This window comes from Agelaius phoeniceus, chromosome 8 (genome assembly GCF_051311805.1).
Source record: "Agelaius phoeniceus isolate bAgePho1 chromosome 8, bAgePho1.hap1, whole genome shotgun sequence".
Classification (NCBI taxonomy): Eukaryota; Metazoa; Chordata; class Aves; order Passeriformes; family Icteridae; genus Agelaius; species Agelaius phoeniceus.
Window position 1 is genome coordinate 8609442 of NC_135272.1, and position 25340 is coordinate 8634781.

The following is a 25340-nucleotide window of genomic DNA, read 5'->3' on the forward strand; positions in this document are numbered from 1 at the left end:
GACTGTATAAAATTTATGATGTAAGTATCCAGAAATCCCATCAGCACCATCCCCTGTTCTGCCCAGTACTACAAAAATTCATAGATAACCACTGCTGCACTTGCTTATAAGAGATAGTGACAACACTTGAAAACTCATTTACAGCAACATTACCCAAACAATACTGAGCTAACAAACAGTTACATTGTGATGCTGAAGATTGCATGAGAATGTAACTAGACATCTATATTACATATTATAAATTGTAGAATTTCCCACAAGAGTTGGTCTGTTGTTTTCAATTATGTTATTACAGTTGAGAACAGAAAGTGGTGATACTCAATCCTGCTTACCCTGAGGGTCCACTTCCTTTGCCAGCTTCAGGGCATCTGAGTTGGCCAGGTCAGTGTTAGCTGGAGTCACAGCCAGGATCAGGCAGTTCTCCCTGGAGATGAACTGCATTATCATGTCTCTGATCTGCTGCTCAATGTCTGGAGGCTGATCCCCCACTGGCACTTTAGTGATTCCCGGCAAATCAATAAGGGTCAGGCTCAAGACTACATGGACAGGATGGATCATAAACTGGTTAGAACACCACACATGACAAAGGGCTCAACACAGCCATGGCTGCACACAAGTTTTGGTCACATAAAACCCCACAGAACTGCATGTACAGGCAGATAAATAGGTCAACAGTTGTCAACAGTTCAAACAAAATGCCTGACAACCTGCAAAGACTTGTTTCCCCATTGGTCTTACCTCTCTGGATTTATTAGTACTATTTAATAGTAATATTTAATACTTGAAATATTGCAACTGGTATAAAATGATATTTATGTAACATATCCTTGAGGGCTCTAAGACAAATTAAATTAACATGGCTTTCTGAGCTTTGTCCAACAACAGGAGCACGGGCAACAGATCACTCTCATTGCATCCTCCAAATAAACCAATACAGTTGTTAGGATTTTTTTAAAAATATAGTGTTTCTCTGACCATGTCTTCAATCATGTCTCTAATTAAGAAATTCCCAAAAATCAATCAATAGTTAGCTTAACTTATATAGCAAAACTGTTGTTAAGGGGCTTGGGGATATATTGCTGGCTTGGGGGTTTTTTGTTATTTTTTTTTTAATCTGTAACATCTTCAGGAAAGTCAGAAAGATGAAAAATAAATCTATTAAGAAAATCTGATTTGCTTTGGTATGATTTCCCTAGTAAGGGCCACAGTGCCAACTAGGGCATCATGGCTTGGGGTAAGCATCCTGCTGCTGGGGTAACAGGGCATCCTTTAGACAAATGAAAAAAATGCAATTCCTAGGAAGGAAATACCAGAAGTGTAGTTGGAGTCTGGTTAATACAGACAACTGTGGCTGAACTAAAAGATTGATCCTAACAAAACAAAGCAAGAGCAATTGGTAGGAAATTTTCACTTTCTCCTGGAGTCAGCATGTTCAACAAACAAGCTTTGAGGCAGGGGATTTAGTTGAGCTTCTCTGCAGCTAGAAAAATCATGCTTCAGTTAAACACACCACTTTTGTCCTGTATCAAAGACAAATTCAATGGAAAACATTTTCTCTAGATTGTCTTCATTAAGCTGGGCAGATGGCAACCAGAGGAACCCACTTTGATATATACAGGGGGTCTTCACCAGAAAGCAACTTCAAACACTGTTACTGTCTGAATATATTTTTAGTGACAGCAAACAATAAATTTTCAGTAAGGCAGGGAGACACAGAGACTTTCTAGATCAGGGAATTCCTCTGGAGAGTGCCAAAAGGAAGTTTTATTACAAGTCCCATTACTGGTCTTTACTAACTCAGCCTCAAACTTTTTCCAGCCCAGATCAGGCAATAAGAACAGATACAAAAGGTGATGAGCTACATAATATGTTTATATAACATAAATGTAAAGTAGAATGATTTTACCTACCATGTGGAGAATATATTCTTAAATTAATAGGAACAGAAGAAATGCCTTTGTTCATTCCTGTTACTCTATCTGTTTCTACTTCAATTTCCTGACGGACTTCATCAAAATCAGTAAATTTCTTCCCTTTGCAGTGTAGAAATTCAGCATACTCTGTCAAGAATATCAATAACAACTCTGTATTGCACAGGCTCATTGACTTGCACACCCACTTTCAAGCCCCCAGTGTTCTTCAGATGTGTAGGCACAAAAGTTGGTCATCATGGCTATCAGAAAAGCTTTATTATGACTGCACATATGAAAACCAGCCCTCAGCAAGAAAGGCTCAGTTAAAAGTCAAGTTGACTGGAAATGATTTATTGCTCCCATCTTTAGCACATCATCTTCTGGAACAATTGACTCTTTCAATTAGATGCCATTTACAGTAATAGAATAGGGAACAGATTAAGAATGAGATTGAGTTTTCATCTGATCTCATTTGCCTGTAATACATCCTAAATGGAAAAGTAATTCAAATTCTGTACCAAGAAAGATTTTTAGCATTTGCTTCAAAAACTTACATCCCATTTTACACATGAATTTAGCAAGGAAATTCTGTAAATTTTTGCAAGTTCAAAATGAAAATAAGATCACTTGAAAACACTGTAATGTTTTTAATACAGCTTCTCATTTCCTAAAAGTGTCCTGTAGTCTAAATATGAATCATGTTTACAAGTTTGCAAAAATGTCCATAGAAATAGCTGTGATTTTGCTGAAGTGGGACAACACAAATAATTCCCAAGCCTTTAATTTCATACCAGTTGCTATTTTACCTTAGAAAAGCATTGACCAGGAATCAGAGACAGATAATTTGTTAAACCCAAACTTGACATTTAGTCTCTGTTTTGACTTTTGAATCCAAATACTGATACTAATTATTGCAACTTTTAGGTTGCCTGCATAACCAAAAGCACATCCCAAGATTTTAAAACTGGATTTTCTTCCTTCAAAGCAGAACACAAAGGTTTATCTACATAGTGAGGCTGCCATCAGAAAGGATGACATAAACAGCAATTCCAGACACCAGCTCATGTCCTGTCCCCAGCAGGTCGGAGCTGTAGGACTGGGGAAAGGCTGAAAAGATTTGTGCACATTCCAGTCCATTTCATCCTGCAATGGAGGCCTGATCCCAAAGCTCCCTTCAGAAGTTTCTTTCCCAGAAAATGTTACTTGGTAACAAGCCCAGATAGCCAGAGCAAAGAGCTTGCTTGGTACTCAAAGAACAGCAGCTGAGAACACTAAATGTGAGAATATGGATTAAAAGAGGACTTTATGTGTCAGTACTGAAGCCTGTTCCCCAGAAGTCACTTTGTTACTATTACTGACAGAGCTGTTAAAAAAGTAACAAATAGTCAAAACTACAATAAATAGATAAAGCAAACTGACAGAAAAAAAGGACAGAGTGGAGGGGAAAACATCAAATACCCACCTGTCTGCCCTACAATATCATAATCCCTCCAGATTCAGTGTGGGAGGAACAGGGAAACTCACCCTTGTTCAGACAAAAATGCATCACTTATTTTAAAAACAAGAGAGTACCTAAAAATAAGCACCTTATTTTATATCCTTTTTCCAGTTCTAGCAGCAAAATGATAATGAATGGGAGTTTTGTTTTATTATCTACTGTTTATTAAAAAAAATCCCAGGGAATATTGAAATATTTCAAAAAGAAAAATAATATGGTGCACAAAATAAAATATCTCAGCTGAGAATTTACATTTGTAAAATTTGTCATCTCAAGGCTGGCAAATAGATACCTAATGAAAAAAAGAGCTGACAAGTGGTTCATATTTTATCCCACCTCCTCATGCACAGCTCCTGGCATAAAACATACATATTCTTCTTAGTAATTTTTTTCTCCCAGTGGATCATCAGATTTTCTCAGGAAATTATTTCTGAATCCAGTAATTAACAGTTGGTGCCCAGCTGTAATCAGTTGACTCGGTAGCCAAGGAAGTTTTTTCTCTTTTTCCCACTCTACACTCAGTAATAAATTCACTATCTGACAAGGCTTCAAAGCAATCTGTATAAAAATGTTTGCTACTTTTTAGCTGGGTTCATGTTTATCAAATCTCCTTGCTCCTGGAGCCATGTGTGGTGCCAGCAGGGCTGAAGGAATAAACTCCAGGGTGGTTCCTAACCTGTGCTTCCACATGCAGCCTACGGAATAAGAATTCCCAGGGACAAGCAGAGCTTTGTTCTGCTCCTTTCAGCCCTCAGCCTGCCCTTGGCAGTGATGCCTTCAGCCAGGCTGGAGAAGCACATGCTTTAATGCAAGCTTCACTTTCCAGCTTTCATGCTCAGAAGAACACTGTGAAAATGTTTTATTTATGGTTTTGTGGGAATGGACACAAAGCTAAGCAAGAAAAAGTGATCCTCCCTGATGTCTAGCTTTCAGACATGGATTTTTGTCTTAAACTGAAGTTACATTAAGAGAAAGAATAATTAGATACAAAATTAAAAGAGTCCTTGCATGTAAAATAACTCTTTTTTCCCCCCAGACTCATTAAAAGCACCTTAGATAACATACAGTTAAAAGGCTACCAGAGCATAGTTCCTTCAGTGCATCCACAAGTGATTAATTCTCTCTTCAGTTTTGATTAAATTAGACAAATCATACAAACTAGTGATATGAGATCACATCTTTCAAAATGCTCCTTCTTTTTCCTGTCAGTTATATCTCTGTTAGCCTTTATGATTTAATCTAGCACAATGATATACTGTTATGAGCACTAAACAGCCATTGCTATTCTCAGACTATTTAAATTATATAAACACTTGAGATATTTCATAAATTTGTCTCTAAGCTAAAGAGAGCCAATGACAAGGATCAGCCCTTAGGAGTACATAAGGGATGCTTTGGAAAACATCCCTGACCCACATCAGGCTGAGCCCAAGAGCTTACAAAGCCCAAAGATTTTACTCTGTACAGAATGATCTGTTCCTCGAGGTCAGGAATTCACCAGGATCACAGCCCTGGATTCAGAGCTGCTCCCAAACTGATTTCAAGCAGAGCTGCTCCAAGTTGGTGGCAGTATCCAGTACTCAAAAGGGATTGAAAGTGTTCCAAGAAGAGGTTCATTAAATTGTAGGCCTGTAGCAAACATTTTCAATGTAGGCAGCACAGGAGGAGTATCTGCTATTACTGCACCTTCTATCTGCCCCTTGGGGAGATACCACTCAAGCAACAACACTTTTTACCTTCAATAAAGCATCTCCCAAAGCCTCAGAACTCTTTCCAAAAGAGTGATTTCAAGAGGGAGTTTTTTAAAAAAACATGCAAATAAACATCATCAGCCAAAGTACTTCACCTTTTCTTTGATGATGGACAGCTTTTTCTGAACAAAGTAAATGCAGTGAAGTGAATCTGGACCATAGCAAATCATTCAATGGTGCTTCCTTGAAAAGAGAGGAAGTATCAAAAGCCCTTGTCCTACCCAATCTACAATCCCTCTTCTGCTTTGCCATTTCTGTAGCTTTTCCAACAAGCTGAAGAAGAAATACTCAAAACTGAGTTATTCCACTGCTAACCTTCAAGCAGAAAGGCTATAGGAAACAGAAGTACCCTGGCATTTCCTGAAGCTAAAACAAAAAATCCTGGCAATGCAGAGAATGACAAGAATATCATAGCAGAAGATATTAAACATGGAAAACAGTGCAGATCTGATCAAGTAACTACCAAAGATAGCAGGTCACACTCCTAGGAGCCAGTGAAATGGTTCATTAGAAGGGCAGACACCTGTACAAGAGGAGGAAAAGCATTCTTTTGGATACAATAATCTTATACAACCTTGGAAGTTTTTGTTTGTAGAAGGAATTTCCCTCTGTTCTTTCAGCCATTTCCTATGGATGATGCTTTCTGTAGTTCCAAGCCCTCACCCAGCCTTCCTCCAGGCACTTTTTCTTAAAAATACAGAGGCAGAGCTTCCTCCTTCCCAGGACTGAGGAAAAGCAGAATCTTGTAGGACTGCATTTCTGTGCTGCACCTTGTACAAAGTTTACTTCTGTAATTCACAACAGCCTGGCATCAGTGAGTTTTGCTCTGTCAGAGATTCACTGTGAGCACCAGGTCCTTTTCTGAAAACAAACCATTTTCTCAAATACCAGCCTTTCAGTACAGATAAAAACCCCACCCCAGCTGAATTGCTTCTTACTCTGGGGATATTTCTCTTCTTCTGCAAGCAATTTGAATTCCAATTCTGCCCACCAGTACCTTTCATATTCTTGCTTGTATTTGCCAAACACCAACTTAATAAACACACTCCATGCTGTCATCCTACCAGTAATGCAACATACTGCCCATGACCTGGAGGGGTGTCCCACTCTAAACAGCTGTGCATCCAGCTCACTGGAGTCCTTGCTAAAGCCTATTTCCTAAGATTGCTCATGATATTTTCAAAAAAAGGAATCATTTAAAAACCTTTACTGTAGCCAAGGTAAGATACCACCTCACCTCAATTTACAAGCCTGCTACCTTGTAATAAAAAAAATTTATTGCACTGATATGACAAGGTTATTTCCCTTGATGAGTTTGTGTTGGCTGCTGTTCATCTCAAATACCTTTCAGATCATTAGCTAATAATTACTTACAGATTTCTTTCTCTTAAGAGTGAACTTTGATTCTTCTGTCACTTTCCTTTATTATCTTTATAAAGATGGGCATATATAGATCCATTTTTCAATCCTAATGGGGGGATTCCATCTTTCCTAATGCCACTGAGCACCAATCTGGGATCAAGGAAACAAAAGCCTCCAGGCAAACCCACGTGTAAAGCCAAGTATTTGTGGGTACCATGAATTTGTCCAAACATGAGCTGAAGCTCAAATCCCATTTTGAGGTCCTGATAGAAAAGTGGCTGAGCCCAGCAAGCCATCCTGCCAGACCTCAGCAGTCACTGGGATGAGCTCAGATCACCCCCACAGACAGCAGCAATTGGGAGATTTGCAGGTGCAAGGAACATCTGCAGTCTCTCTGACCTTACACAAGCTTAAATTCAGGTTTCAGAGCAGCAGCACTGTCTCTCTTCCAGGATGTCAGTACTGTTTGGGAGATGAGCCTTTCCTTAGCTCAAAAAGGGGTCACCATCTTTTTTTACCATCTTTTCCTCCTGCTGGTGGCACTTTTTAGCTTTTGGGGTACCCAGCTCAGTAGTTTTACTGATTTCTCCAGCATCCCTGTTCATCATCTGAATTGAGAGTGGGATCCAGGAAATGCAGCCACTTTCTGCCTTTCCTCCCTGTAAAGTGCCTGTTCTCTTTCCTGCTGTTGGCACTGTGGCATTTTTCCAGCTTTTGGAAGAAGACCTCCAAATGCCTGCCATCTGATGAAGTCTCTAAGATCATTTGTGTTAGCTGGAATAACCAGTCTAAATTGTTTTTATATTTCTTTTTCTGTTCGAGGATTGTTTTTGCCACCAGATGGCAACAGAAGATGGCTATGTGTGAGGAGTAGCCTTGCAATACACAAAATTTGGATTAAAGCTCTACAACCTCAACAGAAAAGAGCATCTGCAAGACTTCAGAAAAAATCAGAATGTCTTTTGAACCTTATGACTTAATTTCCTCTTAGTATTCTAATTAACAGAACTCAAGTGTGGGTATTGTAAATATGACTCATTTCTCTAACAAATGTCCACCTCAGCAAAGAATTTCAAAATCTGTTAATCTGCTGAAGCAAGAAGAAAATCTGAAATTGCTCCAAAACCAGTTATCAAAATAAGGAAAATAATTCTCCTAGAGCCAGGATATTTCAGATGTAAATAACAAATACCAGGATTTATACAGCAGGCAATGGATTTTTAACAAAGAGAAGACCTACTACAAAGGCTTCACATATTTTTTGTTGGCACTGCTGCTCAAAAACAATGTACTAGCTAATCTCTCAGAATCTAGTCATTATCTCACCTGCAGAGGCAGAAGAAAGCATAGCAAGAAGAACAGATTGCCTAAGGTTATACAGAATGTGTGGCAGCAGAAAGAAAAAAAATAAACCACAAACAAAACCCGCAACAAAATGAACAACAAACAAAAAACCAACAAAAACACCAACTCATCTCTCAAGATCTCAGAAATTTCAAGTCATTACCTTCTAAAGCTCACTCAGCAGCACCACTGAAAATATCTATTAACTCCAACAAAAACTATTTAATCTTCCTGCTGTGTTAGATAAAAAACCATCAAGCTAAGAACTATACTCAAAGTCGTGAAACAAAAACTTAGAATGTTGAAGAAATAAGTTTTAATGAAAAAATGAAGGAACACCAACTCAAAGGAAGAAAAACCCACAAGCACACTCAAAATTCTCATCTCAGGCCATCTGTGCACTAACACTTGCATCTTAAAGACACACAATTTCTCACACTATCAAATTCAGAGAAAATACTCAAAACTATTAAAGACTGACTTGTTACTTGCAATATTTAATTAAAAACTTTGTATTTGCCTTCAGTATTTCAGCAGAGTACAAATTTGCATGAATGTGGAGTGCAAATGCCATAAAGCCATTTAGGAATTGTACTGGTACCACCAAAACATGGCAGTGACTAAAGGAGGCCAAGGTCACTGAGAAATAGCTTTGTACAAACTACACAGAACTTTTAAAATGGGTAAACAAAATTCTAAAAAAACAACAGCCCATACTAAAAAATTCAAAAATGTTAAAAATACCCCATGTACTCCATACCTCTCATGATCTGTATTTCTTACTCTGGAATTGTTCAGTGTTACCCCTGCAGGGGGAACAGCTCTTTACCCAGATCTCTGAGATGCTGGAGGATCCCTGGGAACCCCTCCCAGCCAATTCCTGCTGCACCCTTCCATGCCATGTCTGACCCAATAATGGATGGGCAAAGCTTTCTCTGACTGTGATGTGCACAAATGCCTCCTCTGCTAATTTTCATCTCTTAGTGCAGTGACTCAAATGAAGCTTTAACCTCCTTTGTCAATCAAATTCACATTCCAAAACCTTGCTGAAGTATCTTGCAGTCATCTGTGCATGCCTGCATAGAAAGTGCCCCCTCTCTCCCAAGGAATACTCCAAGATTAAGAACAGTTACTTTTAAACCTCAAGAAAAATGCTAGGATTAAAAATTAGTTTTGTTTACTACAGCAACAAAAAGCTGATACAGCTCTCTAATTATTCTGTAACATTTTAGATAATTATGGGCTTCATAGAAATCAGCCCAGCACCTGCTTCCTGTAAAAGAACACTGTGCTTCTCTAAGCAGTTTTCTTTATTTTCTTTTCTTAAAATTAGTTCACAAAGATAAAGGTGACTTAAAAGATAAAGTTACTTGGAATTTCACCATCAAAAACAACAACAGTGGAACAAAGTTTAAAGAAAGTAACAAAATAATTAAAGCTTGCATTTTAAAGGTCTTGGCATTTAATCCCTAACAAGAATTTCACAGCATTTCCCAAAGGGAGAAATAAACCTTGATATCCAGGAAACACAAAATTAGGCTGAAACTCAGCTCTCCTGAATTTTTCAAATTTTTTGTTGTGTTATTTAAGCTATAATGAAGAACTCATTTTCAACAGAGAAGGTAGCTGTACAAAACCTAGAGGCCTACCTAAAGGCAGTAATACTTTGGGAACATAGTAATGAGGAAAAGCAGATAGAGAAAAACACTGAACCAAGAGACAGTGATGGTTTTATAAAAGAGGTGAACTCAGAGCAGTCAGGGTAAGTTTAGGATGGGTGTCAATGAGTAAGTATTTAACCACTTGAGGTCAGATATAAGACAAGTCCCCTCAGTTCAGTCTTTTTGAAAGGATTCAAAAAGCTCAAAGCTTTTGTTTCTTCTGCTCTTGCATCGTGGTATGGTGCTGGAAAAGTCAGATGAAGGCTCTCCACAGCTAAGCCTCATTCATGCATTTCCTGCATCATCTGTCAGAGGCCAAAAGCCAGAGCTGCAGAAATGGCAAGTGTTCATTCCTCCAACTAACACAAATGTTAATATCTACCATATATAAAGCACTATTAGTGTATGACACACTTGACAATCCCAAAGTTTCTAAGCTGAGCACACAGAAATCCTGAATTCCACTGTTTTTCCTTCCACATGTGTAAACATCATGGAAAATTTTATAGAGGCACTGAAATTATGATGGCATCTTAAAAGAATAATTCAGAAAACACCCTGAAGCCCAAGCAGACTGGAGCCTACCTTCCTGTTGAACACTGTGAAGACCTTCAGGAAAGAAATACACACAAAAACTTCATTATATCTCACACACAGGGACAGACTAAAGTTTTACAGGCAGCTATAATTTTGGTTTTTTCCCCAGTTTCATCATGGTACATAATTCAAAGACCATTTTTTGGTTTCAGTACTGGTTTGGATGTTATTTTGTTTCTTTTTTTTACTGTTTTGAGCAGAAGTAAATAGCAAACCAGTGAATTTTGTTGCTTACATTGGTTTAGAAGTAACAACACCAAAAACTGGAATGATGGTGAACCATAACTGCTTTTAGCTATGCCAGGGACCTGAGCTACACCACAGCAGATCAAGTGCCCTGTGGAAGAGTACAGAGTGGTGAATTCTCATGAAAGATCTCAATATGTCTCATAGCTTACTGGTACACCCAAAAATATTTCTATTTCTGACCAGACAAATACACAGAACCCTTGTTTTCCCCCAATCCACCTTCTGCTCTACTTAGTGCAGTGAGCCCAACGAAAAAGGACAAGTTCTGAAAACAGCCTGTGTGGAATCAAATCTGTGTGCAATGGAGCAAGAGCTAAAGGTAGAAGTGCAGCAATTTAGGTGTGTTAACTAATACAACTGCAAAGGTCATCAAGAAATGAATAAATCAAAGCTAATTTCCAGAGCATATTGCATGTAATGATGTGGATTCAATTCACCATGTGCTCCAGGATTTAGATATTATCATTTTCCCACAATGGGAAATGTGATGAGTTGGTCCTGAGCACACAATTTTGGAGCAGCAGCCCTTTGTTCCAGACAGTCTGGTGGTATCTTCCTTCACACTGCTCATGTCTTCTTAGAGAAGTTTTTCTCCTGTTGAAGTACATCAGCACTTTGTCCAGGCATTGATTCAACAAGAGGAAGGGATTACCTGTTTTGGCAGTGATGAGCTGCAGGACCAACGGCCGTCTTGTCACAATTCCAGAACCCCGTGGAAGAAAATCCCTAGAAACATTAAACAAATAGTTACTAGCCAGAAGTAATGTGCAGTTAGACAAGATATTGGACTAATTTGGCACCTCCTCTGCATGGAAATGGAAAGGTGGTGTGGATAGATGTATAACAAATACTCCTATGAAGTAGGGCTGTTAATTTTGGTTCAAGATAGTAGTTGGTCATTACATATGAGACAAATGTGCACTAAAGCTAAATTACTGTCTCAGGGCATTCCCAGGCCTCCTCAAGACCATCACATCCAACATCTCACCTTGCACTACCTGAAGCCATGGCCAGATTTCCCCAAAGGATTCTGGCATCACTGCACATTCAATCTGAAGAGGATCAGACATAGGAATATACATCACACCAGAGCTCTGGACAAACCAAGCTGGCAGCACTCTGCACTACTCCCTCACGTACTCAACTTCTGCCAGTCCAAATCTCCAAATAACTTTTCCACCAACACATCTGCCCAGAAGTTTCTCAGTGAAAGCAGAACACCAGAAGTCCTGTGGGACAGAGGGGAGAGTGTCCTTGGACCAGAAAGGAAGCGAGAAAACAAAGACCAGCTCTACCATATCATTATGCATCCCCATGGGCCTTTCCATGCCTCTAAAGACAGGGAGACTCCTTATGCAACTGGAAAGAAAGAAACCCAAAGCAAAATAACACATTTTTCCCAGTGTCTTCCCCAGCTGCCAGATCTATTAAACATTTAAAAACTATGAGATGAGGTTCAGTGAGAGGCTTTGTAAAGTGTTTCCTTCAAATAAGCATCTCCAGAGGAACAAAATTCAGGGGTAAACAGAGTTTCACAGTCAGTGTAAGCTCATCAAAATCCCCTTGTTTTTGCTGCCTCTCAAGGGATGCTGAATCACTTTCCTGCCTGCCCTAGCAGCACTGCTAACTCCCCCCTCTGGCTCAGCTGAAAAGCAAATGCAGCCAAGGCTTAGGGCAGGAATTTTCAGTCCAAGGGCAGAGCTGATGTGGGTGACTGTTGTTATACCCCTGAGCGCCTGTACAGAGGGGAGGCAGGAATGTGCAGTGTCTTTGGGAGGCAGGGGGAGAAGGACACGAGCCAAAGGAACAAAGCACAGCCCTGGCAGCCCTTTAGACACAGCTGCTCAGACAGGTCTGCTCCAGGCACTGGGCAATCACCTCCTGCCTGGAACAGCCACTGAGGATCTTCACACTGGCCTTGCACTACTTAATGGAAGCCTGACTTTCACAGCTCCTTTAAAGGCTGCACTCAAACCTGCGTGGTTTAAAACAGGCCTTGAGGGTACATCTATGAAAAACAAACCACATAAATATCCAGGATAGTATCTGTGCAAATCAGAGGATGTGAGGTCTGAGCAGTCCCAGGCAAGGACAGGTTCAGGAACACAAAAATGAACCTCTTTCCACAAGCACCAACAAGGTGACAAAGCCTCAGCAGAAAAGAAACACAGCAACTCTACCTGTGATAGGAGTACTGAAGGTTTCCTTCCTAACATCTGGACATAAATAAAAAAAACATATGCAAGCAGTCCTAAGGCTCTGAGGAACAAGACCACATATCCTGTGCCCCACAGCACTTTAGAACTCCCCAGCATTTGGAATGAAACGGTGTTAATTTGTAGCTAAATTGTGCTTCCCTTTCTCAGTACCTGTTCATGTGCGCTTACCGTGGGATCAGTCTGCAAACCAAAGCACACCAAAAGGGGAGGCTGTTCAAACACAAACTCACTCATTGAGTTCCCTACTCAAACTCAGACCTGCAGGCAGAAGTACAATTAATTAGGAATTCAAGTAACCTCTAAAGCAAAGACACTGCAAAAACATCAGGTGTACTGATTTAAATCTGCCATGATGCTTTATAACACTTGAGACAGCAACAGCAGAGAGGAATTAGCTTCAAGAGATGCCAAAGGCCTTCAGAGAGGTCTCTAGCATAATTTCAGTATCTGCTAATGGAGAGAAAGCTGCCCCTCCATGAACACCTACTGCTGTTTTCTCATGGGGAAACAGAAAATAGTAATGGGAACAATGGAAATTCTTCTGTGTGCACTGAAATGAACGCAGCCAGAAGGCAGCAAATTAAGATTACAGTTTCATACATTGGTTTTCAAACATTTAATATTAGTTTTTAATACATGTATATATTTTCCCATTAAGAAGCTAAAATGAATTGTCACTCAGGACAAGTGGTCACCTAAACCAGTGTCCTCTACAGCACCATAGGAGACAAGAAAATCCTTTGGGGAGTCAAAGGCTGAAAAGATTTATTGATTTTGTGCTTCAGACTAAGCACATTCAGCAGTAAAGAACACTGCATTAATGCAGCTCCCCGTGCACACAATGCTCACCTTTCCTCAACAGCAAAATTACAAAGAAAGGTTAAGACAACAATTTGCCTTCAGAACATGCTCTTAATATGCCCAAAAGTGATGGCATTCTTTACCCTTGTCCAATGAGCTGAACTACCTTCTGTTCAAGCAAGCATCAGCAGAGAGAGGCTCCTGCTTGATGAGAGGGGGAGCTGTGTTGATCACACAACCAACTCAACAGTGCAGCAGCAAGACATAAATTTCTGCTACAAATGCACATTTTCAAGAGGGAAGAAGTCAAAGAATGAGGGTAATGGGCTTCACAGGGAGAGTTCAGGAGAAAATTCTCCCCCACCATTTAACCACTGAATGGGTGTTTTACCTCTCTGAAAGAGACACTGACGTCAATCTGCCCACAGAGATAGAGATTTTTTTTTTAACATTTGAAATTTCAGCTACAAGGCAACAGCACCCGTGTACAGGTTCTGTACAGCTCTCTACAGGTTCTGTACATTCTCTGTACAGCTCAAATCAGATGTTACAAATAAATGCATAAACTCTACTTACAGAAAAAAAAGCGCAATTTTTTAAACACACACAGGAATGTAAGTCAAATCTGAAACATAGCTTGCACATCTTTAGGAAAATAGGAAAAACAACCTAGTACCACACAGCAGGGAATCAGGTGAAATGCTGCACAACTGCTTCTGCAGAAATGCCTGCTCTGACATCCACAGGACAGAATGCAGCTCCTCTTTCCCCTGGCACAGAAAGCATTCCCTAAAGGGTTTGTAAGTGGTGCTGAACCAAACAGCTCTGTATCAGAAATGGTCCCACAATTTATCCAAGTAACAGCAGCAAGAAATACAACAGGAATGAACAGAGCCAAGTCCCAAAGGTTCCTTCTGAGCAAAAGGACAATGGCCCTGCAGGCCCTGCTGGCACACCCTAACATTCCTCTAAGATTTGAGACAGCTGCCATCACACCTTTTGGTTAGCAGGTACACCTCTGTTCAGTGAAAGCTGGGATAAAAAATCCACACCAGAGTTGAAGCAGCTGCAAAGAAATCCATCTAAGAAAATAATAATGCTTGAGCATTTGTTTTTTTGCTGTTTGCTGTGGAGGGGGCAGCGAGCCTGGGAGCACCTCTGTGCACAGCTGCAGGGCCCTTAGCAATGAGGAGGTGCAGGAAAGGAGAAACACCTTGGGAATGAAAGCTCTGCTCCTCTAAGAGACACTCATCCTGCATTCAGATTCCAGCTACCTTTCCATCCTCACTCTCAGAGCGTTCTCAGCACAAAGCACTGAGCTGACAGCAGCTGTACCAGCTCAGCAGTGACAGGACAGCCCAGCGAGGCCTGGCCAGGGCTGAATTTATCAAATGCAAAGAGGAGGCAAAGAGCCAGATCTGCCAGGACAGCCCTTCAGGAATTTGTCAATCTTAGAATGCATTCAGCTGTTAGAATATTGTTAAATACTTTCAAGGGCAAAATATTTTCAGGGCTAGAAAATTTTTATCCTATAAAATTACTCATATCTTTATTAATTTTATTTTATTTATTCTTTATTTAATTTAATATTATTTATAATATTATATATTAATGCATAACATAAGCTGTGTTGTCTTCTCCAGCACTGCTCATTTCCAGTATCAGAGATCTGGACAAGGGTATCTACTAAGTTTGGTGTCTACTGATTGTTTAATGCATAAAGGAACATACAGCAGTTTGAATTTGACTTGCTAAAAGCGAGGTCTCAAACTTATGCCACAGGATGGTGAAACGAGTTGGCCATTGCAACACTTCAGCAGTTTATAATAACAAGCCAATTTGGGCTTTAAGGTGAAAAAGTAATTACAATACTCATTCATTGAAGAGCCTCATGGATGAGATGGAAATTTCAGGAAGGGCAGAAACTGTAGGGAAATGCTGAAAAGCAAACTAGACAGGGGCTCCTCAGTGGGGTGGTCTCATCATAATGCAGGATTGCAGCTTACACAGGAAAACACATAAACAAACAAACATAACTTGTTTCAGAGGATTTCCAGGGAAAGTCTCCATTTAGGAGATCTTCAGCACACTAACAGTATTTATTATGTAAAAAAAAAAGAAAAGATGAAATGAAGCAGAAGAATCCCCAGTTTGTGTGAAAAGTGATGTTGGATCAGTGTTTAAAACTTATTGTCGTTTCAAAAGAATAACTTACATTTGCTTTTCTTTGCCAGTGTAGGGCTGAGAAATGTCCTGTGCTTAGATCAGTTACATGGTCAGTATCACACAGGATAAATGGCAACTCATTTACATCAATCCCAACATCATTAATTCATACAAAACATAGGGGGAATCCAGGAAATCAAATAACCGAGAAAAAAGTCAATGATTGCACAGTAACTGCATTCACTAAAGAGCTATGAACAATTCTAATTGATAATGATGGATTGTTAAAAAAATCAGAATTGCCTCCAAAGAAAAAGGCTCCACATTGCTCACAAAGCACAGAAACGTGCCAGGCTCAGGACAAGAGCCAGAGTTTCTCACAAGAAGCAGAAATGACCCATCCCCTTCACGGTGCCAGACAACATCAGCAATGGCTCAAGAGTTCTCCCACTAACACCAAGTCCACCCTAAGGCCCCAAACCACCCCCAAATGCAGAAAGGCCCTGATGCAGCAGCTAATAAAACAACAGGGCATTGCTAGCACTCCCCACAGGCTTTTATTCCCAAGTTTTGCCAAGGAATGCAACACAGCTTTAATTGCAATAGGAAGCAATTGTGCCCAAAGTCAAAAGTTTTCCTGGGCCTTTTTCCAGCAGTGTTTATTGTTTTACACAACTCCAGCCTGGCACACCAGGAGCACTTGTGGCCCACATTAGCAGCTGAATGACCATGCCTTGTGCAAGAGACCACACAATTTCACAGGAACACTGACACATGTCCATACAGCATCTCCAAGTGCTGTGCAAAACACACAGAGGTACTCAAAAAGCTTTCATTTTTCTTCCATTTCTCATAGTTAGCCTCAAAGCAAAGTGCTAAAAAATTCCAGAAACAGGAAAAAGCATGGTCCAGTGTAAGCCTGAGGATGGGAGGCATGAAACATTCATCATTTTTAAAACCCATAAACCACACCCAGGTAATTTGTAACTGGAGAACTCTTAATGCTAAAAATAAACATCTGCAGATGTGCTCACTATCTCACCTGCTCCTGTGCTCACCAATCCCAGAGGATCCAGCAGCAGATCCTCCACTCACTTTTCATTCATTACAAAGCAAGGTATGTCCAAGAGATGGGAAATGTACTTTGCATTTACACAGAGGCCTTAGCAATTAAGTCCATGAGATTTGTCATCACCAACACAAGACACACAACCCTCCAAGTGACAGTACAAAGATAACCCTAGGACACAGAAGGCACTGCCTCAGTTGTGCTTTGATGTTCTCAACCAGGTGCCTTTGTCATTCAATTACACACTAGTGTTCCTACAGGACACTGAAATTTGGCCATGTAGGTTGTTCCTCCTCAGCTCCAAGTGCAGAGACCAGTTCTCATTGCCAGCCACCACTTGATCCCTCACCTCCTTTCATTAGTTACAGAGGAGTAAATGGTTTTTTGTTTGGCACTATGTCTGTCAATCAAAGGTCTCCCAGAGCTTTGTTCAATGGCCTAACACAATGGGCCTTACAGGAAGATGTACAAGACAATTAATCAGCTTTATTGAAGACCATGATACCGATCTTAATTAGGCCTCCCAGGCATGCTAAATGCATTTCAGAGGCTGTGGATTTTGAGTGATCTCAGATGTATCAGCTCCTGAAGCTCTGTGCTGATCTTTCCAGTGGTTTTTTGGGAACCACACAGCATAGATGGCTGGTGTTTAGTTCATGTTTGGTGTCAGTTTGCAGCAACCATTCTTTCAAGGTAAATCTTCCTTCTACTGACAGATCATTTTAATTAACCTGCTCAATCAAGCACAGTAACCACACATTCAGCCCATGCAGAATGTGCAGAGCTTTAGGGGCAAATAAACAGAGTATCCAGACACCTTAGGGCAGTCAACTCCTCCTCTCAAGCAGGGTACATAAACTTGGTGGTTTTGAGAAGCCATTTTCCAATCCATCAATGTCCTTCACCACCACTGCTGAACTACTGGACCTCAACAGCAAAGCAGAGACACCCCCATTATCCTATCCATCACTTTCAAGTAAGAACACAGGTTGAATTAAGAAAAATAAAAAATAAAGGGTTGAAAATCTTACACAGCACCACAGCTAGCAGCCTAAAATGTCTCTTTTGGTCCCATTTCCCTCCACTCCTTTATGGAACTGAGACCAACTATAAAAAAACCCAGAAGGCAATGTTAAAAAAAAAAAAAGTCTACTCAAAAAGACCCAGCTGTGGGAATATGAGAGTGTTGATTCTAAATGTGACAAAAAATGTATTTTTGAAAAGCCCTTGAAAAACTGGCAAGGGATTCCAGTCACACTAACTGGGGACCTCCATAACAAGTATGCTCAATGCCAGTGCTTAGGCAGCACTCAGGTGAGAAAGCAAAGCTTGAGATTCCTCCTCATGCAGAAGACTGGGGAGAGAGCAGGCTCAGAAATCCCTGTCATTGTACTTCTCTTGGATCTGGAAGATGCTTTCTGTAAGTAGCAGCAGCATTTCTGCCCAACAAGATGACAGAAGTTATTACACCTCCCCCATTAGACATCAGGGCTATGAGAAAATCAGTGCCAAAAATTACTATGGTCCCAATGGTGAAATCCTCCATTAAACAAAATTGGAATCAACAGGTTCTCCAAAGGGGACATTTGAACTCTGGCCCCAATGGTGAAGTCCTCCATTAAACAAAATTGGAATCAACAGGTTCTCCAAAGGGGACATTGGAACTCAAGTCTAGGAAGGCACAGACCTTCTTAGAGCAATCTAATGCTGTATTTTGACAGCACTCCACACCACATTCCCACACAGAAAAAGACAAGACTGTTCACTGGCTCCAGGAAAGAAAATGCACTTCCTAGGGTTCAAGCAAATGTCTTTCACATGATAGAAAGTTTTAGAATCTCAGCAATGCTTACAGGCCTGCAAAGTTGCCCTACACAGGCATGAGAAGCTGCCAGGGTGTGAGATGAAGAGTGCTCTGTGTGTGTGCAGTGCTGGGCTGTGCTGGGCTGGCTGGGCACAGGGGAAGCTGCCAATGTGCAGGCTCGTGGGCAAGGCACGGTATGCACGGTGCATCTGTCCTCCCTGGCAGGCAGCCAGCCCTCTGCTGCATCATCCTCCTTCCATGGGTGAAAATGCCCTTTTTCCTCTGTCCCTTTTAAGATTTTACAAAAGCTTCTGCTATTTCCTGCCCAACGGTGCTCTCTGTCAATTCCAAGCGGTGGTGGAAGGGGGAGAAAGGAAGCACAAAACACAAAGAAAGCCCAACAATTCCCAGAATTTTGGTGTCAAAAAGAATAAAGGAGACTTTGCAGAACAACTTATTCTCCCTGATCAGATATGTTTGCTTTTAGGAAAGGACTCATTTGCATAGGATGTTGGTGCATAAAAGCCCATCCATTCTCAGGATGAATACTAATGCAGCAAGATTCTGTATCTCAACAACAAAAATTCTTTACTCACTTTAAATTGTTGTCAGTGCTCTAAATAGACCTTGGCTGTTTGGGTTTTTTTTCAATCACTTCCAGCTGCCAAATGCAATTAACAATGTTTCTTCAGAAAGATTTGAGTAAGAAGTTTTCCTCTATAATATAATCAGAGATAAAAATATGACTGCAAGGATCAGAAAGAAAACAACATGTCCCAACAAACCAGGCATATCAGCTACATGAAGCTAATTACTACAGAAATACTTGTATTTAGCAAATAATGCACCTCTTGACACTCTGTCAGGACAAATCTTTTAGATATTGTGAATTCCAAAAACCCAGAAAAAGCAATCTGCTGCTCTTCCTCCCAAATCCCACAGTCCTGAGCTGGGATCCATCAATACAGACTTGTTAAACAGAAGCACAGTATACAGTCAGCTGTGACACAAAATTCAAGGACTTTTCAGAAGCATTGTGAAAATACATTTCTCTTTTGTAGCAGACAAGGTGTCAAACTGTACAATTACTGGTTTTGATACAGTTTTGATATCTTTTTTGTACAGTACAAGCCATTTTAGATCATTTTGCAGAGCTGGAATGTATCTGAATTCAATTCCTGTACTCCCTCTGGAATATATACACAGTGGGAACTGCAGTATAAAGAGCATGAATTTATTTACAGGAAGACAATTACAGAAGGAAAGGGGAAAGGAGATTGTTCCCAAAACAAGTGATCCAAGTTTCTCAAAGAGCTTCTCTTCTCCAGCCATTTTATCCTTTTCTACCTGCCCATTTATCCTTCTCTGAGCCTGTGGTATGTGCAGATTAATATATTGTCCAGGACAATGTAAAGTCTGTTTAGCTCAACAGTGAAATTTAATATCAGCCATGATTTCCCATCTCTCTGCTCACCAGAAACTGAATTATTATCCCAAGAAAAATTGATATTAGAAGTCTGACCCAAAGAGTGTTTTGTGCTGCTACTTCCCAGAGCACTAACAAAGTCATTAGGCTGCAGGTGTGAGTCCAGACTCCTGAGATTCTCAGCCTCTTTCCCAGATCTGACAGACACTGAGGATCTTCTGCCAACATTTGTTTAGCACCACAGCAAATAAACAGGTGAGCACACAAGGGCACAACACTGCCTCTGATGGATTATGCCAAAATTTCTTCAGCAGCTTCCAGCTTGGCTGATGAGCAGGGCTGGAAGAGAGCCCATACTCCCCCTGACATGCAGCAGAGAGCAGAGATGTCTCCCAGTGGTTCTCATCCTTGCCCTGTCTGCTCTCTGCAGGTGAGTTCCACACCAGCAGCTTCAGAGCATCCTCTAGAGCTGAGCACCACTGGGTGGATGGGCACGGTTTAGGCACCTGCAGTGCACAGAGTAAACAAGAGAGCAAGTGCCCAAGTTTCTCTGGCTTTGATCATCTCATCTGTGAGGGCTGAAATTCTGTATTACAGCACAGAGTGCATCTCCTGCACACCTGAACAAAGAAATCAGGCGCTGAATTAAAAGCATAACTTCCCCACACACAAATTATAAAAGCTGCCATTATCAGCAGACACTTGGGTTGAAAACCTCTCTTATCTCCAGCTACAGTCTCCTTTACACCCCAGAGGCTATCACAGACAACAGTGCTTGGCAGCACATCAAAGCCCAGCACCCAGTTAAATGGGATTTTGCTCCTCTCTAGTTCAATAATGCTGCCTTGTTCATCCCCATGCAACTTGCTGAAGAAAAGGATGCAAGGTCACAGTTAAATAATGCTCATTTCCTGTTCTCAGCACATTTACACTGCACACACACACAGCATTAAAGGGAATCTCAGTAGCCCGTTACACACAAGCACAGCAAATGGGGAATTCACTTCTGTATTTACTGTTGGTGTTTAAAGCCCCACCAAAACAGTAAGAAAAAGCTAAACACCAGAAAAAGCTAAAAAGTCTCTCCCCCTCAAGCCTGCAATCTAGGCACTGTTGAGAAACCCATAAATACTTGGAGGAGCATCATCAATTTGCTCAGTGATCAGCTGAGGGAAGGCAAACCACAAACATGATCTCTCTCTCAATGACTAAGCTATTGCTGGTGCCTTTTTGGGATGAGCAAACACTGGCACATCTCAGCTGTGCAAAGCAGAATCCAAGGGTCAGTTCTGGTTCCACACAAATCTATATCAGTCATCACTCAAACAAGAGAAATGTATAACAACAAGGTTTAGACAACAATCAGTTATCCCACACTGATTTTAAGATTATGTGCTACCATCTTCCTTTACAGGTAGAAGCAAGGTAAAAATAAAGGAATAAAAATCTATATTCTACATCCAGGTAAGGCATGTGTGGATACATACAGGTAATATTTAAAAAGCTGTTTGAGGTCACACAGTAAAGAGTGGCAGAGAGCAGGGTCCACACTTCCATGTCTGTGCTGCAATCCATGGCAGCATCACTCCCAATGTTTACTGGTGAATGTCCAAACAATCCCATTGCTAACATCTATTTATCTAAACTGGAAATCCTTGTTTGCTCTTTCATCCACACAGGAAAGTGACATAAGCTTGAAACATCAGCAGCAATGCCCATCAAGAAACAGCAAGACAACAAAGGTGTTGGTTATTTGTTGATTTCAACACTACAAAATCCCAAGTGTGGGCTCCTTCCTGAAGGCAGTGAGTAACAGGATTTAGAATATTATACAAGAGTCTAGAGAGTCAGACAGCCTGTGAAACTTTCACAAGTGCCTTTGCAGTAAAAACCAGGGAAGTCCGGATAAAGTGAAGTAGATTCCTGTGTGTGGCAGCAGCTCTCTGGCCACAGAGAGCAGGCACAGACTTTCCCAGACATTTTCCTGGGGAAGGCTGTGAGAAGCTCAGAGAAAAGAATGAGAAACAATTCTTATCTCCACTTGCTGCACCTGTTGTTGTGCACATGTGGAATGTGTTATGGAGATTTGTTTACCAAAGGGTGATTTCTTAATTGGACACTGGATGGTGTTTGGATGGATTGACCAATTAGGCCAAAGCTGTATCAGACTGTCTGTAAGGGTTATGAGCTTCTTAATAAGTATAATATAGTGTAATATATGATCCAGAGAATAAAGCAATTGATCAGCCTTCAGCAATCATGGAGTCAATGCTTATCATTACCTGCCTGGGAGCCTGCAGTGACACCTATGGTCTGGAAAAAAGAAAAAGCCCAACACACAAGCCTCTCCTGAGATGAGTGCTCTCCTCTAAAAACCATCAGAGGAGTGCAGCCACCTGCAGTACCCTGATGGATTGAACTCACAACTGCCACTGAATCTGCAGCACTGATTTCTCACAAGGCGCTCGAGACCAGACTGGGGTTTTTTGAACATTGCTTTTTGCAGGGTTTTGAAGTTTTTCTGAAGTCTAGAGCACAGACTTCAAATACTACACTTGTATTCACTAAATGCTACAATACCCTGGTCGTACACAGCATGCTGAAGTTAGAGTAGGACTATGTATTCTCACTTTACAAAAGTGAAGTGTTACCTATTGATTTAGCATCTCTGAACTGCCTGATATGCTGAACTTCAATGCCACAGTAAAGGTCAGAGCTCCCTACACTATGCCTGCCTCATCACAGAGTAAAGCTGTTCTTAATTGGCAAAATTTACATGCCAAAAATAAAAGAGACAAATCCTCAAAGTAGTTTTAGAGGAAAAAAATTACATGCAGGGTGGTGCTGAAAAAACAGCATATTTTTTGCATGTCTGTTTTTTAATACACATTTCCTTTACTTTGTATATACCAATTCTCAAGACTTGAAGGAAAAAAAAAGAACTTGAAGTCAACAATGGAGTTACATTTAAGGACAAAACCAGGCCATCTGTATCCCATCTAAACAGCCAGTTTGTTCTTCAATGTATAAATGCAAAGCCTTATTCAGGGAAGAAACCCAAATGAGCTGTCTCATTTGCTGCTGTTTCTAATAAATGAAATACCCAGAACATCCTTGCTTTCTTTGCACCAGAGTATTTTGATAACTAGGCTAATATACTCAATAGTGTACTCCAAGCTGTACTATGTCTTAATTAGTCAGGAAAAGGAGTGGCTGACTCTCATTTCCAGAAGATCCTTAAGATTAAAAAAGAGTACACAGCACCACATCTCAGTTTGTATTCAGCTTGACTGCTTAGCTTTTTCCTGCCTGTTTCACAAAAGAGGAGATTTTCTGTCAAAAAGTTTTTCTGTCAATGCCTAGTAACTAAAAGAATAAAATACCTGCACCAATCTTAATACATCTCCCCCAGGAAGCATCAATCTAAATATGTGTCTACATTCTTCAGAGAAATTTTCTGCTCTAGCAGCCAGAGTTAAAGTCCCTTCTCTTCTCCTAATGACTCAACGCAGTCTTTTCACAACCGCCATCTCAAGCAGAACAGAATGAGCTGAGCACACGAGGAACAGTAATTTCAAAAAGAAATAATCACTACATATGTCATAATAAATAGCTCTACTTACATGCAGTGGCCCTAAGATTGTCAAAAGCATCTCAGATCAAAAAGCTGTAAAGCTGAATTACACAATCAGACCTGGGGCTCTTAAAATGAAAGTGCCTGTTTGATGATGACTGACAGGCTTACAATCAAGAGTTCATATCTCTTATAAAACAATTCTTTGGCCTCATGCAGTTTGTATTACATTAAGTAGGAAGGGAAGTGAAGATCTTTCAAGTTGGAAACGTAATTATTAATTTCTTGCTATTTTTAAGAGTAAAACAAGGTTCTGATTTCTGAAGAAGGAGACCCTGACAAAGTAGCTTGCTGTCTGTGCCTTCAGTTATCTGAAAAATCCATTTGGGTACAGATGAAATAAAAGAAAGTGCTTTCTCTCCAAATACAGTTTACAGGGATTGCTTCCTGACAGTAGTTTTCTTTTAAGTAACCTAATTATTATCAAAAGCCCATTTGAAAAGCACAAACAACATCCAGGCTCCTGGCCCTGAGCTGCTCAGGAGCACAGCACTAAGAGAGGCCGAGTGCCTTCTCCCACTGGCAATTCCCTGGCATTTGTTGTTTGACTCTCTTTGTGCTTTTGAGTTGCTCTCCAACAACCCCTACCAGAAGGCTGCATTAGATCCTTTGCTCAACGCTGGCTCAACATTTCCTGGGCACATTAACTCCTGTTCCAAAGGGAAGCAGAAGGAGGTAGGATGAACATTTGCTCTTCAGACAACTTCATTTCCTCAAACACACACCATGAGCTCCAGTTATGAACACATGAAGAGCTAACCCGTAAATGGAAATGACTGCTGTCCTCAGGTGCTCTCCAGAATCTCTGTGTGCATCTAAATGTAACCAGAATCCTGAGAGAAAAACCTTCCTTGACTACCAAAAGAAACTGCCTCCCTACACCCAGAGGAGCAGTACTCAAAGAGGAAACTCTCCACATTCCTCAGGGGATGCTAATCCAAATAGCAACAACAATGGACACTTGGGGAGATCTGACACATCGATTCCAGCTTGGCTACAACAAGACAAGTAGTTCTGGATGTCCCACAGTTCCTGCAGAATCCATGCTCACTCAACACCAGCATCTATGCAAAACACATGTGAGCTGATGCCAACACATTCCCTGCCTGCTGCTAGTCACTAAGGGTGCTGTGTGCACCTGACCAGGCCTTGCTGCTGCCCTGCAGGCAGTGATGGATGTGTGGCATTCACTCTGCAGGACCCAGCTCCCCCTGCCAGCCCACACCACTGTGCTACACCAGATTCCTCACAGCCCTGCTGAAAAGTGATGGCAGTGCATAAACAAGGTAGAAGATAACCCTGCACAGCCCAACACGCTGCCTAGGAGCCATAAACTCTGACTCATGATACCACCTGCAAGTCAGAAAATACCAAGTGCAAAAAAAAGTAATCTTTGCACAACCAGAGGTCTTGTGGAAGACTGAAACCCCCACAGTGCTACAGTGGCTACAGAGAGCAGGGAATAACAACCTAATCCTAGAGTTAAAACCACCCTGCCAACCTCACCACAGCTCCACTGACAATACATGTTAACAACCAGCAGCATGGCTGTAGCAACACCCATGGAGGATATCCTGCCTTCCTCATCCCAATTACAGCTACTCCTGAAGAAAAGAGACCTTCAATATCTCTCTGAAGGCTAAGAGTTCAAAATCTACTAATGATAATGATTCACGTGGTAAAAAAAAACCCAACAAAATGAAACAACGCAACAAAAAAACCCCACAACCACAAAACAACCCAAACCAAAAAAACTAAACAAAAGCCATGAGAACTAGTGGTCAAACTTCAGAGCAATGCAAGGATTGCTTTATTTTCATGTCCATTTCAAAGCTGTGTTACTGTT

General features: G+C 40.8%; 1 protein-coding gene across 7 annotated transcripts in view; it reads right to left on the reverse strand.

The window, feature by feature from the left end:
- The window catches only part of DNM3 (dynamin 3), a 170811-nt gene that overhangs the window by 143077 nt on the left and 2394 nt on the right, over nucleotides 1-25340 (reverse strand). For all 7 annotated transcript variants that reach the window (XM_077181929.1, XM_054638439.2, XM_077181931.1 and 4 more), the window contains exons 2-4: nucleotides 11028-11101; nucleotides 1911-2060; nucleotides 333-536 (exon numbers count right to left, since the gene is read on the reverse strand). In XM_077181929.1, coding sequence (XP_077038044.1) covers nucleotides 333-536; nucleotides 1911-2060; nucleotides 11028-11101 — 428 coding nt within the window. The remainder of the gene's footprint in view (nucleotides 1-332; nucleotides 537-1910; nucleotides 2061-11027; nucleotides 11102-25340) is intronic.